The sequence below is a fragment of the Pristiophorus japonicus genome, chromosome 2, assembly GCF_044704955.1.
Source record: "Pristiophorus japonicus isolate sPriJap1 chromosome 2, sPriJap1.hap1, whole genome shotgun sequence".
In the NCBI taxonomy this organism is placed as follows: domain Eukaryota; kingdom Metazoa; phylum Chordata; class Chondrichthyes; family Pristiophoridae; genus Pristiophorus; species Pristiophorus japonicus.
In genome coordinates this window covers 239,775,766-239,800,508 of record NC_091978.1, presented here as the reverse complement: position 1 = coordinate 239,800,508, position 24,743 = coordinate 239,775,766, and the positions used below count along the sequence as shown (strand labels likewise).

General features: G+C 44.2%; 1 protein-coding gene across 1 annotated transcript in view; it reads left to right on the top strand.

Moving 5' to 3' along the window:
* fras1 (Fraser extracellular matrix complex subunit 1) overlaps positions 1 to 24,743 on the top strand; it is a 757,390-nt gene that overhangs the window by 505,193 nt on the left and 227,454 nt on the right. Inside the window, exons 30-31 of the mRNA XM_070871094.1 lie at positions 19,750 to 19,912; positions 24,273 to 24,451. Coding sequence (XP_070727195.1) covers positions 19,750 to 19,912; positions 24,273 to 24,451 — 342 coding nt within the window. The remainder of the gene's footprint in view (positions 1 to 19,749; positions 19,913 to 24,272; positions 24,452 to 24,743) is intronic.

Sequence of the window (24,743 nt, the reverse complement as noted above, 5' to 3'; positions counted from 1 at the left end):
TTGCCGCCGGACGCCCTTTCAAGGACCTTTTTGCTGAAAACCCCGCCCAGAGTACCGTCAGGTATCTTGGCAGTCCCCAACTTCAGTCCCTTAATATCTGAGTTCCTCAAATCTTTTAATTGGAAAAATAGCAGAATTGTAAGATGAAACTTTAGTGCAGTTAATAAATATCAGTTCCTGGATTGATGTTTATCTGACATGTTCTTTGTAAACAATCCGAAATAGTATTTTACTTCCACACATTTTTTCTGATGAGGTAATTGTTGGTCTATTAGACCAATTCCTGGCGGTTCTCCCCTCCTGCCCGGTCCAGACCAAATTGAAACTGGCACTGGGTGCAAATTTAAGGAGGAATGTCGGCAGCAGTGGGCTGTAAGGCCATCAATTTCAGCCCCAGAGTGACCAAGTTGATCTACATGGTCGATGTATTCACCGAGGCATATGAAAGCATTGGCCTTACGCTGAACATCCGTAAGACAAAGGTCCTCCACCAGCCTGTCCTCGCCGCACAGCATTGCCCCTAGTCATCAAGATTCACGGCGCAGCCCTGGACAACGTGGACCATTTCCCATATCTCGGGAGCCTCTTATCAACAAGAGCAGGCATTGATGCGGAGATTCAACATCGCCACCTGAGGAAAAAAGTGTTCGAAGATCAGGCCCTCAAATCTACCACCAAGCCCATGGTCTACAGGACTGTTGTAATACCCACCCTCCTGTATGGATCAGAGGCATGGACGATGTACAGAAGACACCAAGTCGCTGAAGATATATCACTAATGATGTCTCCGCAAGATCCTGCAAATCCGCTGAGAGAACAGGCGCACCAACATCAGTGCCCTCGTCCAGGCTAACATCCCCAGCATTGAAGCACTGACCACACTCGATCAGCTTCACTGGGCAGCCCACATAGTTCACGTGCCAGACACGAGACTCCCAAAGCAAGTGCTCTACTCTGAGCTCCATCACGGCAAACGAGCCAAAGGTGGGCAGCAGAAACGTTACAAGGACACCCTCAAAGCCTCCCTGATAAAGTGCGACATCACCACTGACACCTGGGAGTCCCTGGCCGTAGACCACCCTAGGTGGAGGAAGTGCATATGGGAGGGTGTTGAGCTCTTCGAATTTCAACGCCGAGAGCGTGAAGAGGTCAAGCGCAGGCAGCGGAAGGAGCATGTGGCAAATCAGTCCCACCCACCCTTTCCCTCGACGAATGTCTGTCCCACCTATGACAGGGTCTGTGGCTCTCATGTTGGACTGTTCATCCACCAAAGAACTTACTTCAGGAGTGGAAGCAAGTCTTCCTTGATTCCAAGGGACTGCCTATGATGATGAAGAAACTGACAATTTAATCAATACAAGGCAGCTAGTATTTATAACATTGTCTGAGAATGGGTTTACTGCAGGCCCTGCCGACTCCTAACGGCAGGGCCTGATTTGCATCTGAAGCATCTGTCAGGTGGAAAGACTGGCTGGCTGCCGGCGAGCAGGCCTCAGGATGATCGGGGTGCAGGGGAGGAAAGGGAAGAGAAGTTCAAGGCTGGCCACCGGAGAATCATGGGCAGCCTCAGGATCATTGGTGAGAGGGGGAGGTGGTTCCAAGAAGGCGATCAGAGGCCTCGTGATAGAGGTCTCCAAACGCAGGGGGTGGGCTAAGCAGGGTGTAATGACACTGAGCTCCTGGATGCAGTGATCTTCACCTTGCTGTAACTGCCGAGTTTAATGAGGTGTGTAAATTCCATCCAGCTGCAGTTAAACACAAAATGGAGGTTAAAAAAGAAGCTTCTAGCCTCATTGTAATATACTGGATGCCTGCCTCCCAGTAGCAGGTGGGCTGCCCGATCCCATCCCGCTTCCGTTAAAGCAGGTCAGGATTCCGATTTTTAACAATTTAACTATCCCCACGCTCCAAACCCACCTGTTCTTTTACGGGTGCTGCAATTACTGACGCAGGCAGGACCAGGATATTGGTGCTGGTTGCTAATTAACATTAGCCCAGCGCTAAATTCACCCTGCAAGGCCGGTTCTCCTGGTGGTAGTCAGAGCAGGTGGTCCAATGTAGCATGGCCGTAGTGTCGTTGCAGCAAGAACAGCCTCTCTTAAAGCACAGTTACAGAATGCAGTGTGGTCCCATAAAGGGAACTGCCACCGCACATGAAAAAAATTTAAATAATTTAGAAATAGGCAGTTTTTAGTCCTTACAGCTCAACTGCCTTCTGAAAAACAAATTAACAGTAAAAAGAATTCTCAAATGGCAGTCTTCAGCTCTTAAAGCTGAATTGCCTTCCGCAACTTAAAAATTGGGAAAACTGCTTCAGCAATAAGAAATGGTTCAGGAAGCCAGGGAAGGGGCACCCAGGGTCTCGAACGCAGCACTCCAGCTTTGTGAAGGGTGTCAACACTGAAAGAGAGATCCTCTACCCACAGGGGCCAGGAGGCTCTCCAGAAAGAACCATGTGGGACCAGATCACCCCCACCATCTGGCTCCAGTGGTCAAGGTCAGTGAATGCATCTTCAAAGGCCATTTCCTACCAACTGCACCACTAACTTTGCACACTGCTGCAATGCACACCCACTCCCCCGTCCTCCAATCACTCACCTACCAACAATCTGTACCAAACATAAGACACTTCTCCCATTCCTAGCTTCAACTCCCCCTTGGAGGTCATTCTTGGCAGGGGCATGGCTGAGCCCTTGGCCCATGCCGGGGCTGATAGGATAAAAGATGCTGGTATCCTCATACGTTATCCTCCTTCTTGCATGCACCTTATGCCCTCCCCTCACCACAACTCCACACTTTTGCCTTCCTCATTTCACACACCCAAGAAATGTAACCTTGACTAGTGCTTGACTAAGAAGAGGGAGAGGCTAGTGATGAGGTAGAGGAGAGTGAAGAAGAAGAAAAGTAATGAGGTAATTTCTTGATGTCACATTGGATAAATAGACGTACATAGGTGGATTGGAAAGTTTGCTTTGTGGTGATTTTTATTTCAGCATTGGGGCCAAGAGGATGCTATGATGGTCAGTAACAGAGGGAAGATAAGGTGTGGGACAAATATTTAAAGGGGGATTGGGGTTGTGGTCACTGGTACCGCAGGCGGATGATTCCATCCCAGATATCCCGGCCAGATATCTGGGTTGCACCGTCATTCTATTTCCTTCTCTTCTGCTTCCTCCTCTTCTGCTTCCTCCTCTTCTGCTTCCACCTATTTCACTTTCTCCTCTTCTGCATCTTCCTCTTCCCTCTGTGAGCCTGAACTCGATTTCTCTCTCCACGGATGCTGCCTGACCTGATGAATATTTCCAGAACTTTTTGACTTCTCAGAGGCCTTCCTTTACCATCCAAGGCCTTGCAAGTGTCCAGCAGCTCTCCCTGCACACTTTAAAAACTTTTAACAAGTATTGCACCAAGCCACGACTTCAATAAAATATAAACAATCCAATCCAAAAGTTTAAATGCAAACTTACCTGAACAATGAGTGTGTCCCTTTAAGAAGTGCTGACAGCGTCTCTGTCAGTCTGTTGCATGCTCGCTTTTCAGAGCGAGCTTTGGACCCACGCTGAACTCAGCGCAATGATCTAAGCTCGCAGAGTGTGGCGTTAAGTCGACATTGCACACCGACTGACGTCACGCTCTCCATATTTACATGTCCAGGTCCAGCCCTGCAATCGGCAGTGCCACGGCCCTCACCAAAATAGCGGCCACCGAGTCCCGCGCCAGAGAAAAGCATTAGATCGGCAGCCGCCATTTTATTTTCAGGAAACTGGCGATAACTCGTGGTGGTAACTAGCCGAATTTTTTCCCCCCAAAATTCTAAAGGACAAAATGGCTGCTAGAGATGAATGGAATGACCTTCAGTGCAGAAATGCTGACATGGATTTTTACGGAATAAAACAAGTTGCAATCTGTTAAATTAATGCTCCAGGCTGCAATTTCATATGCAAGTGACTAAGACTGCCCAGACTGCAAATGAGCTCCAAAGCCTCCTACATGTTCACATCTCTTGTCTAGTTGCAAAATCTGATTGTTCAACATGTTTTGATTATCAAGGCAGCTCCACGTTTTCTTGCTTTCCTCAATTTACCCCTTAAATAATAAGTAACATATTAACAGTTCCAGGCAAGAGCAGACCATTAATCCAGCTAGCCTACTCATTCAACTTTCTGCTCATTATATCTGAAATGAAGTCATCTTTTGTGACTAGAGTTCTGAATATAAAGAACTCAGCAGGTTCAGATCGATTTCCGGTAAATTCAACTCACTTATATCTGAAAGTGCAGCTTGGAGCATTCTGTTAGCTTAGAGGGGAAATAGTTGACCCTATTACATTGTGCCTATTTAAATTATGTTATTCAACTTCCATGAAAGTCCACACAACAAAGCTGCTCAGCAATCAAAACTAGTTTGGCAATATTACTTAGAATAGGCCTTAGGATAGATGGTGTAGGAACTGTAAAAGTTGTAGTTCTGCGGATACTGTGGAGCAGTTTGAGAATCCAGTACGTTGCATCTAGTTCAGAAACATCACAACTTGTTTTTTTAACTTTTGAGAGCTTTGCTTTGCATTAGGTCCACAGATTGTGCATTAAACTAGCAATTTTTATTAATATAGTGTCTTTAACATAAAAAAGAGATCATGCTAGAACTTTATAAACCATTGGTTAGGCCTCAGCTGGAGTATTGTGGACAATTCTGGGCACCACACTTCAGGAAATATGTAATGTCCCTCAGAGGGTACAGAGGAGGCTTACCAGAATGTTACTGGGGATGCGAGTTTTCAGTTATGAGGAGAGGTTGGTAAAGTTAGGTCTGTTGTCTTTGGAACAGTGAAGGTTAAGAGGTGACCTAACCAAGGTTTTCAAGATGATGAGAGGTTTTTCTAGAGCAGATAGAGAAAAACTATTCCCTCTTGCGAGTGGGTCAATAATCAGAGGTCACAGATTTAAAATCATTGCCAAAAGATCTTGCGGGGAGAGGAAAAATGTCTTCACTCATGAGTTGGACAGGTACTTGAGGATGAGTAATTTACAGGTTTACAGACAAAAAGTGATGGTGTGGAACTAAGCACAACTGCTCTTTCAAAGACCCAGCACAGGCACAACGGGCCAAATGGCCTCCTTCTATGTTTCTATGGGGCCGAAATTCAGATGTGCCAGAAAGCTGGCGCACCTATGAGTCTTTAACTGTTACTCACCGCTGGAGGAACTCTTGGTGCAGTGAGTTGATCCATTTTCTGTAGGACTTTGAATGGATCATAACGGAGGCGGGCTTTAGACTCAAAGCCAGGCTGACTGGCTGAAAATGGGTCAGTTGGGGTCTCCGCTACTGTCAATCAGCGTGGTGACATCACAGCATGTGTGCGTCACCACGCTCTCTCCCCTTCATTAAAGGGGAGAGATACAATTATTTTTTAACTTTGGCCATTGGGCCACCAGGGAGGGTTTCGGCTGGCAAAAATTCTTGCACTGCGGCCGAGGCAGTGGATCCTCCCCTTTAAGGGCGGCCGCACTGCCAGCCCACAGTCACTCTGCAGAGGTGCACCGACAGGGAAATCTGTCTGGAGCATCGCGCGGCGGGGGATCCATGGAGTGAGATGAAAATCACTGGGTATTTTTATTGTTTTTGGATTGATTTTATTGGCGGTGATATCACTTGGGTGGTATGGGGTCCAGGCCGAAAAATCCCCGACTTGAATTTAGGTCGGGTCGGCCTGTTGACCCTAAAGTGATGGCCATTCGATTTTTAGGAATGGTCACCACAGCGGGCACTAACGGGTCTCTTTGAGACCCTGAATTTCATCCTCTATGATTCAAAATATGTCCTAAAGCTCTTCACAGTGGTATAATTTAAAAAATGGCGCCAAACCAAATCTGCTACATTTGTAACCGCATTAGGTGAACCAAACTGCGTGCTCATCCTCTGCTATCTTTTGATTTTAAATAGAAAAGCTGCCAGTGCAGGAGGTGAACCATACATAGCACGCCCAGAAACATTAATTTAAGAGGGTTTTAGCAGTGAATTTGACAAGGCAACACCAAAGAGTCACTAGTGTTGGGTGAGGAAGAATCTGAGGTGTGGGTGAAGTAAGAAAGACAGTTACTGTGTGGAGGTACAGCATGGTTATGGTACAGCTGAGTTGTTTTAATTTGACCTGATGAATTGGAGGATTCTTCATGGGTATGAACTGGTGAGTGAAATTACTTGCTTTATTGTACTAGCTGGTCTGGATAGATTTGTGGATGCTATCACCCAGTTGGGCAATGTTGTGTAGCTCGGGTTATTGTACTCCGCAGGCTGTGGTTCTGCAGGATACAGCATCAGTGATATCTGCAGGAGAAACCTGAGTCAGTTTTAGTACTTTTCAGAAGTGCTTCTACTAATGTCAGGGCATTGAGGTCCACAGTGCAAGGCATAATAATTGGGGATTTTGACACACGAGTGACACCCATCAGGGAGAAGTTGAAAGACTTTGTCGTCATCATAGGCAGTCCCTTGGAGTCGAGGATGACTTGCTTCTACACTAGAAATGAGTTCTCAGGTGACTGAAGAGTCCAACGCTGGACCTGCAGTCTCTGTCACAGGTGGGGCAGACGGTGGTTGAAGGAACAGGTGGGTGGGTTGCCTGCGTTGCCACGCGCTCCTTCCGCTGTCGATGCCTGGCTTCAGCTTGTTCTCGGTGAAGAGACTCGATGTGTTCAGAGCCTTCCCGGATTCTTTTCCTGCACGTTGGGCGGTCTTGGATCCAGGGATTCCCAGGTGTCGGTGGGGATGTTACATTTTTTCAAGGAGGCTTTGAGGATGTCCTTGAAGCGTTACCTCTGCCCACCTGGGCTCACTTGCTGTGTCGGAGCTCCGAGTAGAGAGCTTATTTTGGGAGTCTCGTGTCAGGCATGCGGACGATGTGGCCCGTCCAGCGGAGCTGATGGAGCGTGGTCAGTGGTTCGATGCTGGGGATATTGACCTGAGCGAGGACACTGATGTTGGTGCGCCTATCCTGCCAATGAATTTGCTGGATCTTGCAGAGGCAGCATTGTTCGTACTTCTCCAGTATGTTGAGGTGCCTGCTGTACATAGTCTATGATTCTGAGCCATGTAGGAGGGCGGGTATCACCACTAATCTGTAGACCATGAGCTTGGTGCTGGGTTTGAGGTCTTGGTCTTCGAACATTCTCTTCTTCAGGCGACCAAAGGCTGCACTGGCACACTGAAGGCAGTGTTGGACTTCGTCATTGATGTCTGCCCTTGTTGACAGTAGGCTCCAGAGTTATGAAAATGGTCCACGTTATCCAAGGACTCGTCGTGGATTTTGGTAACCGGGGGGCAGTGCTGTGTGGTGGGGGCAGGTTGGTAGAGGACCTTTGTCTTACGGATGTTCAGTGTAAGGCCCATGCTCTCGTACGCCTTGGTGAAGGTATTGACGATGGCTTGGAGTTCGGCCTCTGAGTATGCGCAGACGTCGTCTGCGTACTGTAGTTCGATGACAGAGGATGGGACGTCCTATGATCTGGCCTGAAGGCAGCGGAGGTTGAACAAATTCCTGTTTGTCCTGTAATTTAGCTCCACTCCAGTGGGGAGCTTGCTGAGGGTGAGATGGAGCATTGCAGCAAAGAAGATCGAGAAGAGCGTTGATGCGATGATTTTGTAACAATGCAGTGGCCCCTTCAGCAGAGGTTACTGGCAACAGTTAGGACGCAGGCTTCAGCAGTGACATGATTGCAGAAGCACAGGGACAGGTGAGTGATTCTCAATTTGGTACTGGTCCATTGTCACCATCCCAGAGCACCCAAAATGCTACATGTGAAATAAGTAGGCTATTCTGGGTTACTGACAGGACTGTCTGCTTTGCAGTGTGTAAAGGCAGATGGCCAGTGGAATCACAGAAGGCTCCTTGGGGATCTTGCAAAACTACTTTTCTCAGTAGAGTATTATGTAAGAAGGAACATAACACGCCAGAACACAAAGCACACAGGATCAGCACAATGGGCAGCATGTTAAACATATTGGGTAAAGGTTGAACTTCTTTAGCCAAAGAGTTGTGAGAATGTGGAACCCACTACTATAGGGAGTGGTTGAGGCAAATAGTAGAGCTGCATTTAAGGGGAAGCTAGATAATCATATGAAGGAGAAGGGAATAGAGGATTATAGTGATAGATTTAGATTAGGAAGGATGAGAGGAGGCTCGAGAGGAGCATAAACGCCTGCATGGACTGATTGGGCTGAATGGTCTGTTTCAGTGCTGTACATTCTCTGTAAGGTTGCAGCCATCACTTTCAATGTAAAATTTAAATAAAATGGGTTCTGCATTTAGGAAGAAAAAAGTACTTAGTTTTATGACAAAAAAAATCAGCCAGGCAACTTTAATTAAAATGTATTTACATGTTCTGCATTCTATCTTTCTGCTTTCAGAAATAACTATGTTCAGGCCTCAAGGGAAAAAAGTCATTGAACGGTGCTGATCACACCTGTGCTACTTCAATCACTGGTGGGGGTACTGCTAGTTTCACATCCTCCTCTTCCTGGGGCCTAATCTGTGTGTCCATGCCACTTTCAGTGGTAATACTGTGACAAACAAACAGTTATTCTGTTAACTCACTTTCTTGTTGAGTATGGAGTTTCTGCAGGGGTGTCACCAGCTACATTTGGATTGGTCAATCAGTGTCTCCCATGTCTTCCTACTTGAAAAGTAGGGGAACCCTTAATTCCATCAAAAAGTGTGTGTTAGTAACATTTTTGTCAGATTTGAATATTGAGAGAGCAATAACTTTATCTGCTGATTAAAGGAAAGTCACTTTTGACAGGTGCATGAATGGCATAAGTACAATGAATGGTGTCTTTTATTTAAGGAATGCCAAATGGCTGGTGAATTTTGGTCTGCTCTCCACCCCATACTGTTTGCTGCTGAACTTGATGTTTGATGACATATGGCAGATATTTGGCGCCTATTGGCTCAGTGATGCAGCGTCGAGCTATGTATTGGCTAATCCAAATTCAAAGCAGAAGTGGAACACTGGTGTAGAAACTTAGTGCAGTGGTGACTATCATTTTTGCTGTCTGGATATTGTTCGTTGAATACATGTCTGTTTACAGGAGCTTGATACATGCCTGAAGTAGGATTCCTGTGCAACTGCATCCTCCTTCTTCTGTTCCTTGTTGAGGTGACATGATGGCAGGACTCCTGCTGCATTGGGATGTCTGCTAGAAAGTCTGCTGTTTAATTTTAATGTTCCATATTAATAATTAGTTGACTTGCAAAAGAAAAAGCAGCAATACCAGGTCTGTGCATTAATGAGTGTTAGAAATTATAGGGCTAATTTTTTTCTCATCCTTGCCCCCAGGGTAATTCCCAGTTCCCGGAGCACAAAGGCCATGTTGCACCAGGATTTCTGGGTCTCACGGTAGGGAGGGAAGCACACAGACTGTAGGGCCTGTACCTACAGTAAGTGATGGCCTGATGAATCGAAGTTAAGGAGGCAGGAGCAGGCATTCCCAGCCTCTGGAAGGCATAGTTTCAGAATAAGGGATCGCTCATTTAAAACTGAGATGAGGAGGCATTTCTTCTCAGAGGATTGTAAATTTGTGGAATTCACTGCCCCAGAGAGCTGTGGAGACAAGGTAATTGAATATATTTAAGGCGGAGATAGACAGATTTTTAAGCGATAAGGGAATAAAGGGATATGGGGAGCGGGCAGGGAAGTAGAGCTGAATTCATGATCAGATCAGCCACGATCTTATTAAATGGCAGAGCAGGCTCAAGGGACCAAATAGCCTACTCCTGCTCCTATTTCTTATGTTCTTTTCGTGCCACTTCCCTTTACGACCATTTTCTTGGCACCTCAATACATGGTCACTCAAAGACCATGGCACTATGGCCTACCCCAGCTAACCTGGAGGCACTGGGGGCAGGCTGAAGATTTTAAGGTGAGTGAATTTATGTAGGCTACTGCTGCACCCCCAGCCCCCTCATCCATCCATGTTGAAGTCTTATCAAGACCATTGATCAGAAGCCACAAGATACCAATCTCTATGGCTCCATATGCAACTGCAGGTCTGAGGTGTCCGACTTTCCTGCCCCTTCCACCAGTACTAGGCCCTGCCGTGGGGCAAGCCTGCAACTAAGGGTGCCTCCCAATGGTCTGGAATGGGAAATCTGAGTCCACTTGCGCTCCTGTCCAGTGCTGGGAATGCTGCGTGGGGGAAGAGTAAAAGATCTGGCTTCTTTACTCCCAGCGACAAGATTAGGAGAGGTGGAAAAATTGCGCGAATGTTCATTAATGCAAATGCTTCAAATTCCTATCTCATAACGTAACTTTAGAGTGTGTCAACTCTAATAGTACAGAGTAAATTAAACTCCTCAATATGTAAAATTCTAATTCCTGTCTAACCCGTATATTAAGCATAGTACACTGCCACCCTGTGGACGTATTGTGGTTGCAATGCAAACTTTGTTTTCAATACACTTTGAAAAGGAGTCAAGTGCTTCACAACTTCTGCTGTGAATATTCATTTCATGGCATATATTTACTCCTAGCTTGAAACATTTGGCAGTTTAAAAAGAACCAGAGCATTTGTGGAAACAGTGTCTAATGCATGTGATATCACAGAACTGTTCTTAGTCACTCTTAGGCTATTTGGATGACTGTGGTGTCCTTTACAGAAAGTAGGCAAAGATGCTTAAAATGTGGGTAAAGTCAGCAGAATTGTGCCTTGCAGTCTCCATACTACAATACGATATTGGAGCACTGGAGAAAGTGCAGAAAAGATTTACAAGGATATTACCAGAATTGAGAGGATGCAACTAATAGGAAAGGTTCAGCAGGCTGGGCTCTTCTCTCTGGAAAAGAGATGAAGAGGAACCAATAAAGGTCTTTAAAATTCTGAAGGGTTTCGATAGGGTCAATGTGACAAAACTGTTTCCACTTTAGGGTGAGTCAAGAACAAGTGGACATAAATATTAAATAGCCACTAACAGAGCAAAAAAGAATTTAGGATGAATTTCTTTACTACAACATAGAAACATAGAAAATAGGTGCAGAAGCAGGCCATTCAGCCCTTCGAGCCTGCACCACCATTCAATATGATCATAGCTGATCATGCAACTTCAGTACCCCACTCCTGCCTTCTCTCCATACCCACTGATCCCTTTAGCCGTAAGGGCCACATCTAACTCCCTTTTGAATATATCCAACGAACCGGACTTAACAACTTTCTGTGGTAGAGAATTCCATAGGTTCACAAGTCTCTGGGTGAAAAAGTTTCTCCTCATCTCGGTCCAAGATGGCTTACCCCTTATCCTTAGACTGTGACCCCTGGTTCTGGACTTCCCCAACATTGGGAACATTCTTCCTGCATCTTACCTGTCTAAACCAGTCAGAATTTTATATGCTTCTATGAGATCCCCTCTCATTCTTCTAAATTCCAGTGAATATAAGCAAAGTCAATCCAGTCTTTCTTCATATGTCAGCCCTGCCATCCCGGGAATCAGTCTGGTGAACCTTCGCTGCACTCCCTCAAAGCAAGAATGTCCTTGCTCAGATTAGGAAACCAAAACTGCACACAATACTCAAGGTGTGGTCTCACCAAGGCCCTGTACAACTGCAGCAAGACCTCCCTGCTCCTGTACTCAAATCCTCTCGCTATGAAGGCCAACATGCCATTTGCTTTCTTAACTGCCTGCTGTATCTGCATGCCTACTTTCAATGACTGATATACCATGACACCCAGGTCTCGTTGCACCTCCCCTTTTACTAATCTGTCACTATTCAGATAATAATCTGACTTCCTGTTTTGCCACCAAAGTGGATAACCACACACAAGTCACCCTGCAGCCTCTTAGCATCCTCCTCACAGCTCACACTGCCACCCAGCTTAGTATCACCTGCAAACTTGGAGATATTACATTCATTTCCTTCGTCTAAATCATTAATATATATATTGTAAATAGCTGGGGTCCCAGCACTGAACCTTGCGGTACCCTACTAGTCACTGCCTGCCATTCTGAAAAGGACCCGTTTATTCCCACTCTTTGTTTCCTGTCTGCCAACCAGTTCTCTATCCACGTCAATACATTACCCCCAATCCCATGTGCCTTCATTTTGCACACTAATCTCTTGTGTGGGAGCTTGTCAAAAGCCTTTTGAAAATTCAAATACACCACATCCACTGGTTCTCCCTAATCCACTCTACTAGTAACATCCTCAAAAAATTCTAGAAGATTTGTCAAGCATGATTTCCCTTTCATAAATCCATGCTGACTTGGACCGATCCTGTCACTGCTTTCTAAATGCGCTGTTATTAGACCTTTAATAATTGATTCCAACATTTTCCCCACTACCGATGTCAGGCTGACCGGTCTATAATTCCCTGTCTTCTCTCTCCCTCCTTTTTTAAAAAGTGGGATTACATTAGCTACCCTCCAATCCATAGGAACTGATCCAGAGTCCATGAAATGTTGGAAAATGACCACCAATGCATCCACTATTTCTAGGGCCACTTCCTTAAGTACTCTGGGATACAGACTATCAGGCCCTGGGGATTTATCAGCCTTCAATCCCATCAATTTCCCTAACACCATTTCCTGACTAATAAGGATTTCCCTCAGTTTCCTCAGTTCCTCCTTCTCGCTATACTCTCGGTCCCCTAGTATTTCCGGAAGGTTATTTGTGTCTTATTTAGTGAAGACAGAACCAAAGTATTTCTTCAGTTGGTCTGCCATTTCTTTGTTCCCCATTATAAATTCACCTGATTCTGACTGCAAGGGACCTACATTTGTCTTCACTAATCTTTTTCTCTTTACATATCTTTAGAAGCTTTTGCAGTCAGTTTTTATGTTCCCTGCAAGCTTACTCTCATACTCTATTTTCCCCCTCCTAATTAAACGCTTAGTCCTCCTCTGCTGAATTCTAAATTTCTCCCAGTCCTCAGGTTTGCTGCTTTTTCTGGCCAATTTATATGCCTCTTCTTTGGATTTAACACTATCCTTAATTTCCCTTGTTAGCCACGGTTGAGCCACCTTCCCCGTTTTATTTTTACGCCGGACAGGGATGTACAATTATTGTAGTTCATCCATGTGATCTTTAATTGACTGCCATTGCCTATTTACTGTCAACCCTTTAAGTATCATTCGCCAGTCTATCCTAGCCAATTCACATCTCATACCATCGAAGTTACCTTTCTTTTAGTTCAGGACCCTAGTCTCTGAATTAACTGTGTCACTCTCCATCATAATGAAGAATTCTACCATATTATGGTCATTCTTCCCCAAGGGGCCTCACACAACAAGATTGCTAATTAATCCTCTCTCATTACACAAGTCTAGGATGGCCTGCAACTACTTGTACTTATCATCATAGGCAGTCCCTCGAAATTGAAGAAGACTTGCTTCCACTCTAAAACTGAGTTCTTAGGTGACTGAACAGTCCAATACGGGAATTACAATCTCTGTCACAGGTGAGACAGTGGTTGAAGGAAAGGGTGGGTGGGACTGGTTTGCCGCACGCTCCTTCCGCTGCCTGCGCTTGGTTCCTGCATGCTCTCGGCGAAGAGACTCGAGGTGCTCAGCATCCTCCCGGATGCACTTTCTCCACTTAGAGCGGTCTTTGACCAGGGACTCCCAGGTGTCGGTGGGGATGTTGCATTTGAGGGTGTGCTTGAAACATTTCCTCTGCCCACCTTGGGCTCGCTTGCCATGCAGGAGTTCCGAGTAGAGCACTTGCTTTGGGAGTCTTGTGTCAGGCATGAGAATAATGTGGCTCGGCCAGCAGAGCTTGTATTTATATAGCACCTTTAATGTAGTAAGGCGTCCTAAGGCATTTCACAGGAGTATTATCAAACAAACCAATTTGACACTGAGCCATAAGGAGAAATGAGGGTAGGTCAAAGAGATAGGTTTTAAGGAACGTCTTAAAGGAGGAAAGAGAGATGGAGAGGTTTAGGCGGGGAATTCAAGAGCTTGGGGCCTTGGCAACTGAATGCATGCCCAGAAATGGTTGAGTGATTGTAATCACGGATGCTTAAGAGGGCAGATTTGGAGGAGCACTGACATCCTCAACGATCGGATGCAGAAGGTGCTGTCACGTGTGACTGCACAATCAATCAGGTACAGTATTTTCATTAATAGCAATGAGAACTCCGTATCTATGAGTTCTTATTGCTATTAATGAGAAAAAAAAACAAACACACTAAACACAACATAAAAAATTAAAAAACACACCTCACATAATTAAAATTAATTTAAATTAAAGTAAATAAATGTGTTAGAAAAGAAAAATATTTTTCCAATTTTTTTTTTAAAGTTATGTAAACAGGGTTTAAAATAAACGTACCTTAGTGGGCAGGGTTTTTAACATAAAATGTGTTTTTAAATGTTTTTTTTATGTTTTAAAAATCTTACGCTGGAAAAGTAGGCTATGCGCCTGCCTTTACTAGGCGCAAGAGTTTTAAGGACATTCGCTGGGCAAGAGATGAGCAAATAGCGCAATCTTGCCCATGCGAATGTCCTTGCTGCAGATCGGAAAAGCCGTTTTTCGGCACATGCACATCACATACCGAAAACTGGCTTTTGCAATGCTTCCCCGGGTCCGTACACACTCCATACAGACATGGTGAGGCTGGAATTTCAGGCCCATTGGCTTCAGTCTTCCCAATATTTAATTGGAGAAAATTTCAATTCATCCAGAACTGGATGTAGTCAGGCAGTCCTGATAATTTAGAGACCGTGGAGGGATCGAGAGAACTGGTGGTGAGGTATAGCTGAATGTCATCAACGTGGAAACTGATGCTGTATTTCCGGATGATGTCACCAAAGGGCAACATGTAGATGAGAAATAGAATGGGGCCAAGGATAGATCCTTGGGGGACAGCAGAGGTAACGATGCGGGAGCAGTAAGAGAAGGCATTGCAGGTGATTCTCTGGCTGTAATTAGATAGATACTTGAACCAGGCGAGTGCAGTCCCACCCAGCTGGACGACGGTGGAGAGGCATCGGAGAAGGATGGAGTGGTCAACTGTGTCAAATGCTGTAGACAAGTCAAGAAGAACAAGTAGGGATAGTTTACTTTTGACACAGTCACAAAGGATGTCATATGTGACTTAGATGAGAGCCATTTTGGTACACAAAGAATGGTGAAAATGTGGAATACACTGCCACATGGAGTGGTTGAAGCAGATACTATTGACACATTTAAGAAGATGTTTGCTGCATATACGAGGGAGAAAGGAATAGAGGGATATGATGACAGTGTAGGAATAGATAATTAGAGCAGGAGGAGATTTGTGTGGAGCATAAACACCATAGTCGACGTATTTACCGAGGCGTATGAAAGCATGGGCCTTGTGCTAAACATTAGTAAGACAAAGGTCCTCCACCAGCCTGTCCTCGCCGCACAGCACTGCCCCCAAACATCAAGATCCACGGCATGGCCCTGGACAACGTGGACCACTTCCCCTATCTCGGGAGCCTCCTATCAACAAGAGCAGGCATTGATGATGAGATCCAACACCGCCTCCAGTGCGCTAGTGCAGCCTTTGGCTGCCTGAGGAAAAGAGTGTTTGAAGATCAATCCCTCAAAACTGTCACCAAGCTCATGGTCTACAGGGCCGTAGTAATACCTGCCCTCCCATATGGCTCAGAGACGTGGACCATGTACAGTAGACACCTCAAGTCGCTGGAGAAATACCACCAACAATGTCTCCGCAAGATCCTGCAAATCCCCAGGAGGACAGATGCACAAACATTAGCGTAGTCGTCCAGGCCAACATCCCCAGCATTGAAGCACTGACCACACTTGATCAGCTCTGCTGGGCAGGCCACATAGTTCGCATGCCAGACACGTGACTCCCAAAGCAAACGCCCGACTCGGAACTCGGCCACGGCAAACGAGCCAAAGGCGGGCAGAGAAAATGTTACAAGGACACCCTCAAAGCCTCCCTGATAAAGTGCGACATCCCCACTGACACCTGGGAGTCCTTGGCCATAGACCCAGGAGCGTGCGACAAACCAGGCTCCCTGCCCACCCTTTCCCTCGACGACTACCTGTGACAGAGACTGTGGTGCTTGTATTGGACTGTAAAGCCACCTAAGAACTCATGCTAAGAGTGGAAGCAGGTCTTCCTCGATTCCGAGGGACTGCCTATGATGATGAAACACCAATATAGACCAGTTGGGCAATGTGGCCTGATTCTGTGCTGAAGATTCTGTGCAATTCAGATGGGGTATGATTTCACAAGTGCCAGCAACCCTCCAGTACCTTACCTAAGTGGCTGTTCTTCGCATTTGAGCCAAGAGAGTGACACCATTAATTTCTCAGTAGATTCTCCCAATCTACTGCTGAAACTTTAGCAGAAGATTTGGAGAACCCACAAGGCAATTCTACCCGAGTGTGACCATCTGAACAAATCCTCTCCTTACACAACATACATGCATCCGAACTTTCCAACATGGGGACTAGATGGGAATCTGGAGCTGGAATCTTTGCTGTTTTTACCCTTCCTGACCTGGTGGCCCTTGGGTAATTGTAGCACCTTGACTACTACTTGATTGAGATCAGTCTTAGCACAGACATTAAAACCTGCGACCTTGGTCTGTCCAGTACAGTACCACACTGAGTTGTGGAGAGGAACTGCTACAGAAGTAAATTTATGGGTAAAATCTACTTTCTGGAAGAAGGGAAAATGATCTAACAGACAATAACAGCAAATTTAGCTCTTCAAATTTTCATGTCAGGAAGAATCTTTTTTTAATCAAAAGCTTCACTGAAGCACTTAATCATCTATTCATTACCTAATGTGGGAGTGCGTGGTTTGCCTGGTGTAACAGTTTTATTTTTTGACACTGCCTCCATCCCTTAAGAACCCAATGTAATTGGTATGGGATTCTGTGAGAGCCACAACAACAGAACTTTAATAGAATCCACATAGAATCCTTTAGTCAGCATTGTATTCCTTTCGGAGGACATTTTTTTTATTAAGGGGCTGGATTTACCAGTAAATTTGAAAATGATTCCCCATAGACTTTTACAAATTAACTATATGGATGAAGCGAGGGAATAATGAATGAATGAGGTGTGCTGAAACTATCCAAAATTCAATATAGCCAAGCCTTGGAGCTTATTATTGCCATCGAGTTTCCTCATATTGTAAGAAGAAAAACAAATAAATGAGCTTCAAGAAAAGATGCATGGAGGGAACAATTGGAATTTGAATCAAATGTCTGAAATATTCTCAGTGTGCAGTTGTAGGGTTCGAAAAAGCCATCTCAGCTACTTCTGCCACCTGTGATTGAATTCAGATTGCTAGATTATCCAGTGTTTTCCCAGCTGCTGTCTATGTGTAATTGTCTTTTTCTCTCCTCAAATTGTTTTCTCCTCTCACTCATCCTCTACTGAAGGTGAAGACTGAGGTGTAGTTCTGCAGGAGCCACCAGCTCCCCAGTACCTGATCCAAGTGTCATTCTTGTGATTTTAGACAGGAATGTTTGCATGTTGTTTGATCAAACTAAAGCACACTCACACATGCATACACACACACACATACACACACACACACACACACACACTTTTCAAGCTCACTGGTTACTAATCCAGAGTGGGAACATTGCATGATTCCATAGCCAGGAACACTTTGGTAAAGGGCCAATGTCCAAGTGCATGCTGACACCGAAGTTGGAAGAATAGGAAACAAGGTAAGATGAACAGTATTTGTAACACCCTGTCTGAGATCAGTTAACACAGCACAAACAAATCAGGGATCTTAATCTTATTTTTTAGTAACTTTGTTCTTTTTGTTTATTTTATTCCACTTTTTTTTCTCCTACACAAATTCCAACCCTGTTAGTTTGACTGATATTACATGAATGAGAAAACATCACATGCTTTCATATTTTAAGATATCTGAATGCTGCTGTGCACAATATGTTGAGATCTTTAAAATCAGTTTTTACTGATTTCCACTGATAAATTCCCAGTTGTTTTTATTTTGGGGTGGGGCTGTGAATGAATAAAAGTTAATTTCCTCCGAAATTTGAGAAGAATTTCCTATTTTTTCCGTACAAAAAAAAATCAGGTTTGGTGATGCAGCGCATTGCATCCTTAAATGTCAGGACTCATGCTAAAGAACCTTGATAATGACTATAGCTATGTTATCAATATAGATCAACAAGAGCAGGCATCGACGACGAGATCCAACACCACCTCCAGTGCGCCAGTGCAGCCTTCGGCCGCCTGGGGAAAAGAGTGTTTGAAGACCAGGCCCTCAAAACAGCCACCAAGCTCATGGTCTACAGGGCTGTAGTAATACCTGCCCTCCTGTATGGCTCAGAGACATGGACCATGTACAGTAGACACCTCAAGTTGCTGGAGAAATATCACCAATGATGTCTCCGCAAGATCCTACAAATCCACTGGAAGGACAGGCGCACCAACATCAGCATCCTCATTCAGGCTAACATCCCCAGCATTGAAGCACTGATCACACTTGATCAGCTCCGCTGGGCAGGCCACATAGTCCGCATGCCAGACACGAGACTCCCAAAGCAAGTGCTCTACTCAGAGCTCCTTTTAGGCAAACGAGCCAAAGGTGGGCAGCGGAAACGCTACAAGGACACCCTCAAAGCCTCCCTGATAAAGTGCGACATCCCCACTGACACCTGGGAGTCCCTGGCCCAAGACCGCCCTAAGTGGAGGAAGTGCATCTGAGTTTCAACGCCGAGAGCATGCAGAAATCAAGCGCAGGCAACGGAAAGAGCGTGCGGCAAACCAGTCCCATCCACCCCTCGTCTCAACGACTATCTGTCCCACCTGTGACAGAGTATTTGGCTCTCATATTGGACTGTTCAGCCACCAAAGAACTCACTTCAGGAGTGGAAGCAAGTCTTCCTCGATTCCGAGGGACTGCCTATGATGATGATGATATCAACAAACTCGGTACATTGCATTCAATGATGATAGCACGTACTGCAAAATTAAATTCCAGCATCAACTATTTCATACTTCAGTCAGACTTAAAAAAAATGTTTATGCCTATTAATAAATACTATGTGGTGATGTGCTACTTCAAACACAGACTTTAACAGTCAACATTTTAAAGGATACAGTTCACCCACAAATATTATAAAATTTAAATTTATAAATTGTACCACCAAAATAGCTTGACACTGTTTTTTGATCATGGAAACTTACATTACTTTGGAAACTGGCATTGAGGTCCATAAACGTGGTATCTGTGAACAGTGTAAATAGTTGTTAGTTTTCATTTAGCTTAACTGTATTGTGCTGTGCTGTATAGTGTTAAATAACTAGGAGGCACTGTAAATCACTAAACAGCACAATATAGCACAACAACAAATTTATCCTTTTGGGCACTAATTTTACCCCTGATTTTCTCATGGAGATGAAATGTTTTGCCACAAGGATTGGTTGAGGCAGAGACAATATTAAGTGAAAATTGGATAAATATTCGAAGCCGAGGAAGATACAGGGCTGTGGGGAGAGAGCAGGGCAGTAGAATGCTTTAGCAAAGACATGGACAGAATGGCCTTCTACAGTTAAAACTTTTGTAGTTCTATGGTACACTCATTAGGAACAGGTTTGAGGCAATTCAAGCTCATTTCAGGTAGGAGCCATGCAACTGACAAATAGCAAAGATTTTTATTGCACCAATCAAACCTGGGTCCTAAAAGTGCGAGGGCACTTTGCTAATCCACTGTGCCACCCAATCTGCTGTGTTGTAATTTAACTTTCTTCATTTTCTTTTCAGAAGAACGACAAAGGGCCACAGCTACTGAATAACTTGCCAGGATGGGTTCCTGATGGTGGATTACTACAGATTACCAACAGACTGTTGCAGGCAGTAGATAAAGATGCCAGTGACTCAGAGATCATCTTCAATCTAATACGTGCAAAGGAAGCACCTAAATTTGGTAGTTAATGATTCACCTTATGAACACTTCACCAAATATCTCTGTTTGAACTCTTACATTCTTACATTGGGTAATGTAGGCTGATTCTTGCATTCAGTCAAACATTATAAAACAATTTGACTGGGCTCCCTACGGTCTACCAATCACAGACTGGCATTGGGTGATGTCAAGGAGAAGTATGTAGACTCTCGTAGGTTGAAACAGCTTGCTTGAGATAATTTAATCCGAGATCCCTGTCCTCCTTCTACAACCTTTCATTTATTTTTCAAATACTTACCCACTTCCCTTTTAAAAGTTATAACGGATTCTGATTCCATCACTGCTTCTGATTGGACATTCTATGCCCTAACGATCCTCTGCATAATAATTTTTAAAATTCCCGATCTTTCCTTTGTTCTTTTGTTGATGAACTTAGATTTAGATTTATGCCCTTACTTACTGATTCACTGACCAGTAGAAATTGTTTTTCTCTATTTACCTTATCAAACCCCCTTATAATTTTGAGAACCTCTATCAAACCTCTTAAGCTTTTTTATTCTCATGAAAAGAGTTCTAGTTTCTTCACAGCTTCCTCCTAAGTAAAATCTTACAGCCTTATAACATCTTCTTGAAACTCTTCTGCACCCTCTTCTTTTATACTCGATGCATCTCATCAACATGTGTGCTAATTTTTCTGCTCACTTAATTTGGGCAAGTTTCTTTCTCTCACTGAACATTGCCTTTTTCCAGTCCTGGATCCTTATCTTTGACTCTGTATTATCATTTACTGTTGTTCACATCAATTTATCTGTCTCTCTCTCTCTGTCTATCTCAGTAATAGAATGTGTGTCTATGATGTAATGTGGAGTTATTCAGAGTTTCTTCTGTAAGAACCACACAGTTATATAGTTAGCAGATGTCAATCAGAAGAACAGTCATGAAAACAAAATAATAGCGTTTATGTCACACCAGCCTCCTTGTTCCTGCTTGACTCTGTGGCCAATTCTTAGCATACATGAAGCCTTCCCACTTCTGATCTAAGGCCCAGATGTCATTTCCACACTCGGGTGCACAAGAGTTCAACTCAAGCCATAGGCTGCACCTTCCACCCCAACCTGTTGTCCCTAGACCTCCCCAAACAACATGTTTTTTTAAAATGAAGGTTTTTTTTAATTAAAATAAAGTTTTTATATTTATGTAACTGCAACATTTTGCATACACAATTTCCTTACTTGTACAATTGCACTATATGGCCAACCAAAAATTGTTTATTTATCTATTTGAGCTGGGTAAAAATCATACCATATATGGTTTCCGCACCCATGTTTGCAGACTCCTCCAAACAAGTCAGAGCAAACCTCTCTTTGCTGTCTGTGTTTCTCAATACTCACACAGTTGTACCACCTGCTGCTGAATGATCTACAGACAGTCTCTTGAACACTGATGGCTCTTCCCATAGAAGTGAAGCTTTCATGCTACCAGATCCTTCCACGCCACCCCAGGGACATATCACTGAGCATCTCTTCTGCTGTTCCGCCTCCTCCACCTGCAAGAAAAATGTGCCATGCAGCTTTGGCACAATGGACGACTGTGCACAAGAGCGCAGTTGTGCAAGTGTTTGAAATGGTACCTCCCAGAGCATGTGGTAATTCCCATCTTGGATTTGTGCCATGCTTGATGGGTCTCACAGGAAATGTGAGCAAAAGTGAGGAGCACAGTTACCTTTGTCTTCCTCCTGAGACCAAGAGACTCCTTTATATTTAGTTGGGTGCAAGGGATATGATTACTGCATTGATTTAGTCAGCAGCCTCCCTCCAAGTAGCTGGTTCCTGTGCTTTTACTGGAGGATAGTCTTCAGTCCCAAATATAGGCAAACTCTTGCTGCAGGACTTCCATCTCTTCAGCACCTTGAGCATTTTTGCCACATGTCTTCACTGTGCCATTGTGTTTAATTTCTCCACTTTCCTGTTCCCACCATAATTTCTTTTTTAATGGTTTGCGGTAGCCCTTTAAGAACGTCTGCCAAGCTTGATTTGTTCCAATCACCAGTCAAATGTGCTACAAGTCAGGGACCAGAGTTTCCACTTTGACAAAATCTTAGTGCATCTTCGGCAGGACAAGAGTTCTCCCTACCCCTGACCCTGGCTGATTTTCCATGGTGAGGGTCATATAAATAATTTGGGCAGGCTCCCAGTGGGATTGTTGCCTCCTTTGGGGAGCTTACCTAGCAGATGAGGGTGGAATGTTGTAGATCTTGGAGGATAGCCACAGTGTAGTGTGGTTGGCCCCAAAAAAGGTTGCAATTATGTTTACATTTTTTAAAAATCCCCCTTTGATCAATTGAATTGGCTGCTGCAGTTCTTTAAATATAACTCCTCCACTGTCACCATAACACAGACATTCCCAGCGCCCAGTGGAAAATGACAGAGGAAAGTTGGCGGAATGGAACTCGGAGCAATTTCCAGCCCTTATGGATTGGAGTTATACCAGGGAGCCCGTGTAAATACAACTCAGAATCACGTGCAAGCACTCTGGCAGTGGTTTCATTGCCCATGGCCCATTTAAATTAGTGAAAAATAATAAAGAGAGGGAAAATAGATTATGAAAGTAAACTAGCACAAAATATAAAAACAGATAGTAAGAGTTTCTACAGGTACATAAAGGAAACTATAGACTAGTTAGCCTAACATCTGTCGTTGAGGAAAATGCTGGAGTCCATTATTAAGGAAGTAGTAGCAGGACATTTGGAAAAGCATAATTCAATCAAGCAGAGTCAGCATGGTTTTATGAAAAGGAAGTCATGTTTGACAAATTTGCTGGAGTTCTTTGAGGGTGTAATGAGCAGGGTGGATAAGGGAGAACCAGTGGATGTTGTGTATTAGGATTTCCAGAAGGCATTCGATAAGGTGCCACATAAAATAAAAGGTCACGGGATTGGGGGTAATATATTAGCATGGATAGAGGATTGTCTAACTAATAGAAAACAGAGAGTCGGGATAAATGGATCATTTTCCAGTTGGCAAACCGTGACTAGTGGGGTGCCGCAGGGATCGGTGCTGGGTCCTCAAGTATTTACAATCTATATTAATGACTTGGATGAAGGGACCGAGTGTAATGTAGCCAAGTTTGCTGATGATACAAAGATGGGTGGGAAAGCAAATTGTGAGGAGGACACACAAAATCTGCAAAGGGATATAGACAGGCTAAGTGAGTGGGCAAAAATTTGGCAAATGGAGTATAATGTGGTAAAATGTGAAGTTATCTACTTTGGCAGAAAAAATAGAAAAGCAAATTATAATTTAAATGGAGAAAAATTGCAAAGTGCTGCAGTACAGAGGGACCTGGGGGTCCTTGTGCGTGAAACACAAAAAGTTAGTATGCAGGTACAGCAAGTAATCAGGAAGGCAAATGGAATGTTGGCCTTTATTGCAAGGGGGATAGAGTATAAAAGCAGAGAAGTCTTGCTACAACTGTACAGTGTATTGGTGAGGCCACACCTAGAGTACTTGGTACAGTTTTAGTCTCCGTATTTAAGGAAGGATATACTTGCATTGGAGGCTGTTCAGAGAAGGTTCAGTAGGTTGATTCCGGAGATGAGGGGGGGCTGACTTATGAAGATAGGTTGAGTAGGTTGGGCCTATACACATTGGAGTTCAGAAGAAGGAGAGGTGATCTTATTGAAACTTATAAGAAAATGAAGGGGCTCAACAAGGTGGATGCAGAGAAGATGTTTCCACTCATAGGGGAAACTAAAACTAGGAGACATAGTCTCAGAATTAGGGGCCGCCTATTTAAAAATGAGATGAGGAGGAATTTCTTTTCTCAGAGGATTGAAAATGTATGGAATTCCCTGCCCCAGAGAGCTGTGGAGGCTGGGTCATTTGAATATATTTAAGGTGGAGATAGACAGATTTTTGAGCGATAAGGGAATAAAGGGTTTTGGGGAACGGGCAGGGAAGTGGAGCTGAGTCCATGATCAGATCAGCCATGATCTTATTAAATGGCGGAGCAGGCTCGAGGGGCTAGGTGGCCTATTCCTGTTCCTATTTCTTATGTTCTTAGACTCTCATTGTAAGATGTGGCTAAGCTGGTCTTGGTGTGGTAGATGCAAGCAGGCCTGCCTTTTGAGCCCACCCATTTTACCCATGTCATAATTAATTTAATGGGGTGGAGGAGCAGAACAAAATTGAAAATTTCTTAAAGATTAGACAATTATGCCGAGCACGTTGAGTTTATGTTTCGTTCAGTTTCAGTTTTGTAGGGACTTGCAGCTTAGAATTTGTTGCCTGATTTCACTCTTTATTTCCAGTAGCATCAGTTTTTGATAGCATGTTTCATGTTTACTTGCTGTGCATTTATTGTTGACCTTAATTCTGAACAGGTGATGTGATCCTTTTGGTGCCAATGCCAGCTGATGGACCAGCAGATGGGTGGCAAAGGCTGCCTGATGGGAAAATAGCTACTGTGACAAACTCGTTTACTCAACAGGACCTTAACGATGGTATTGTGTGGTATCGACACTCCGGGGTAACCTCTGCAGAGGACTCATTCAAATTTCAGGTACCGAACTTGTGGGTTTAGTATTAAAAGTCTTTAGTTGCTTTTAACTTGTCTTATTGCAATGCTCATGTCATCGGCTTCTCACATATTGGTCACACACAGCCAATGCCAATACAAACTTGCCAGATTTGCTAAGACTGGCAGCTAGGAAGCCCTACTTAAAAACCCCCAGCAAGCTTACTGTAGAAATGCTGCTAGCTACATGAATCCTGATATGCTACTGAAACCAATGTAAAGAAACACCAGGAAAACTCCTGAAAAGCTATTCAGAATTCCAATTTTTTTTAAAATC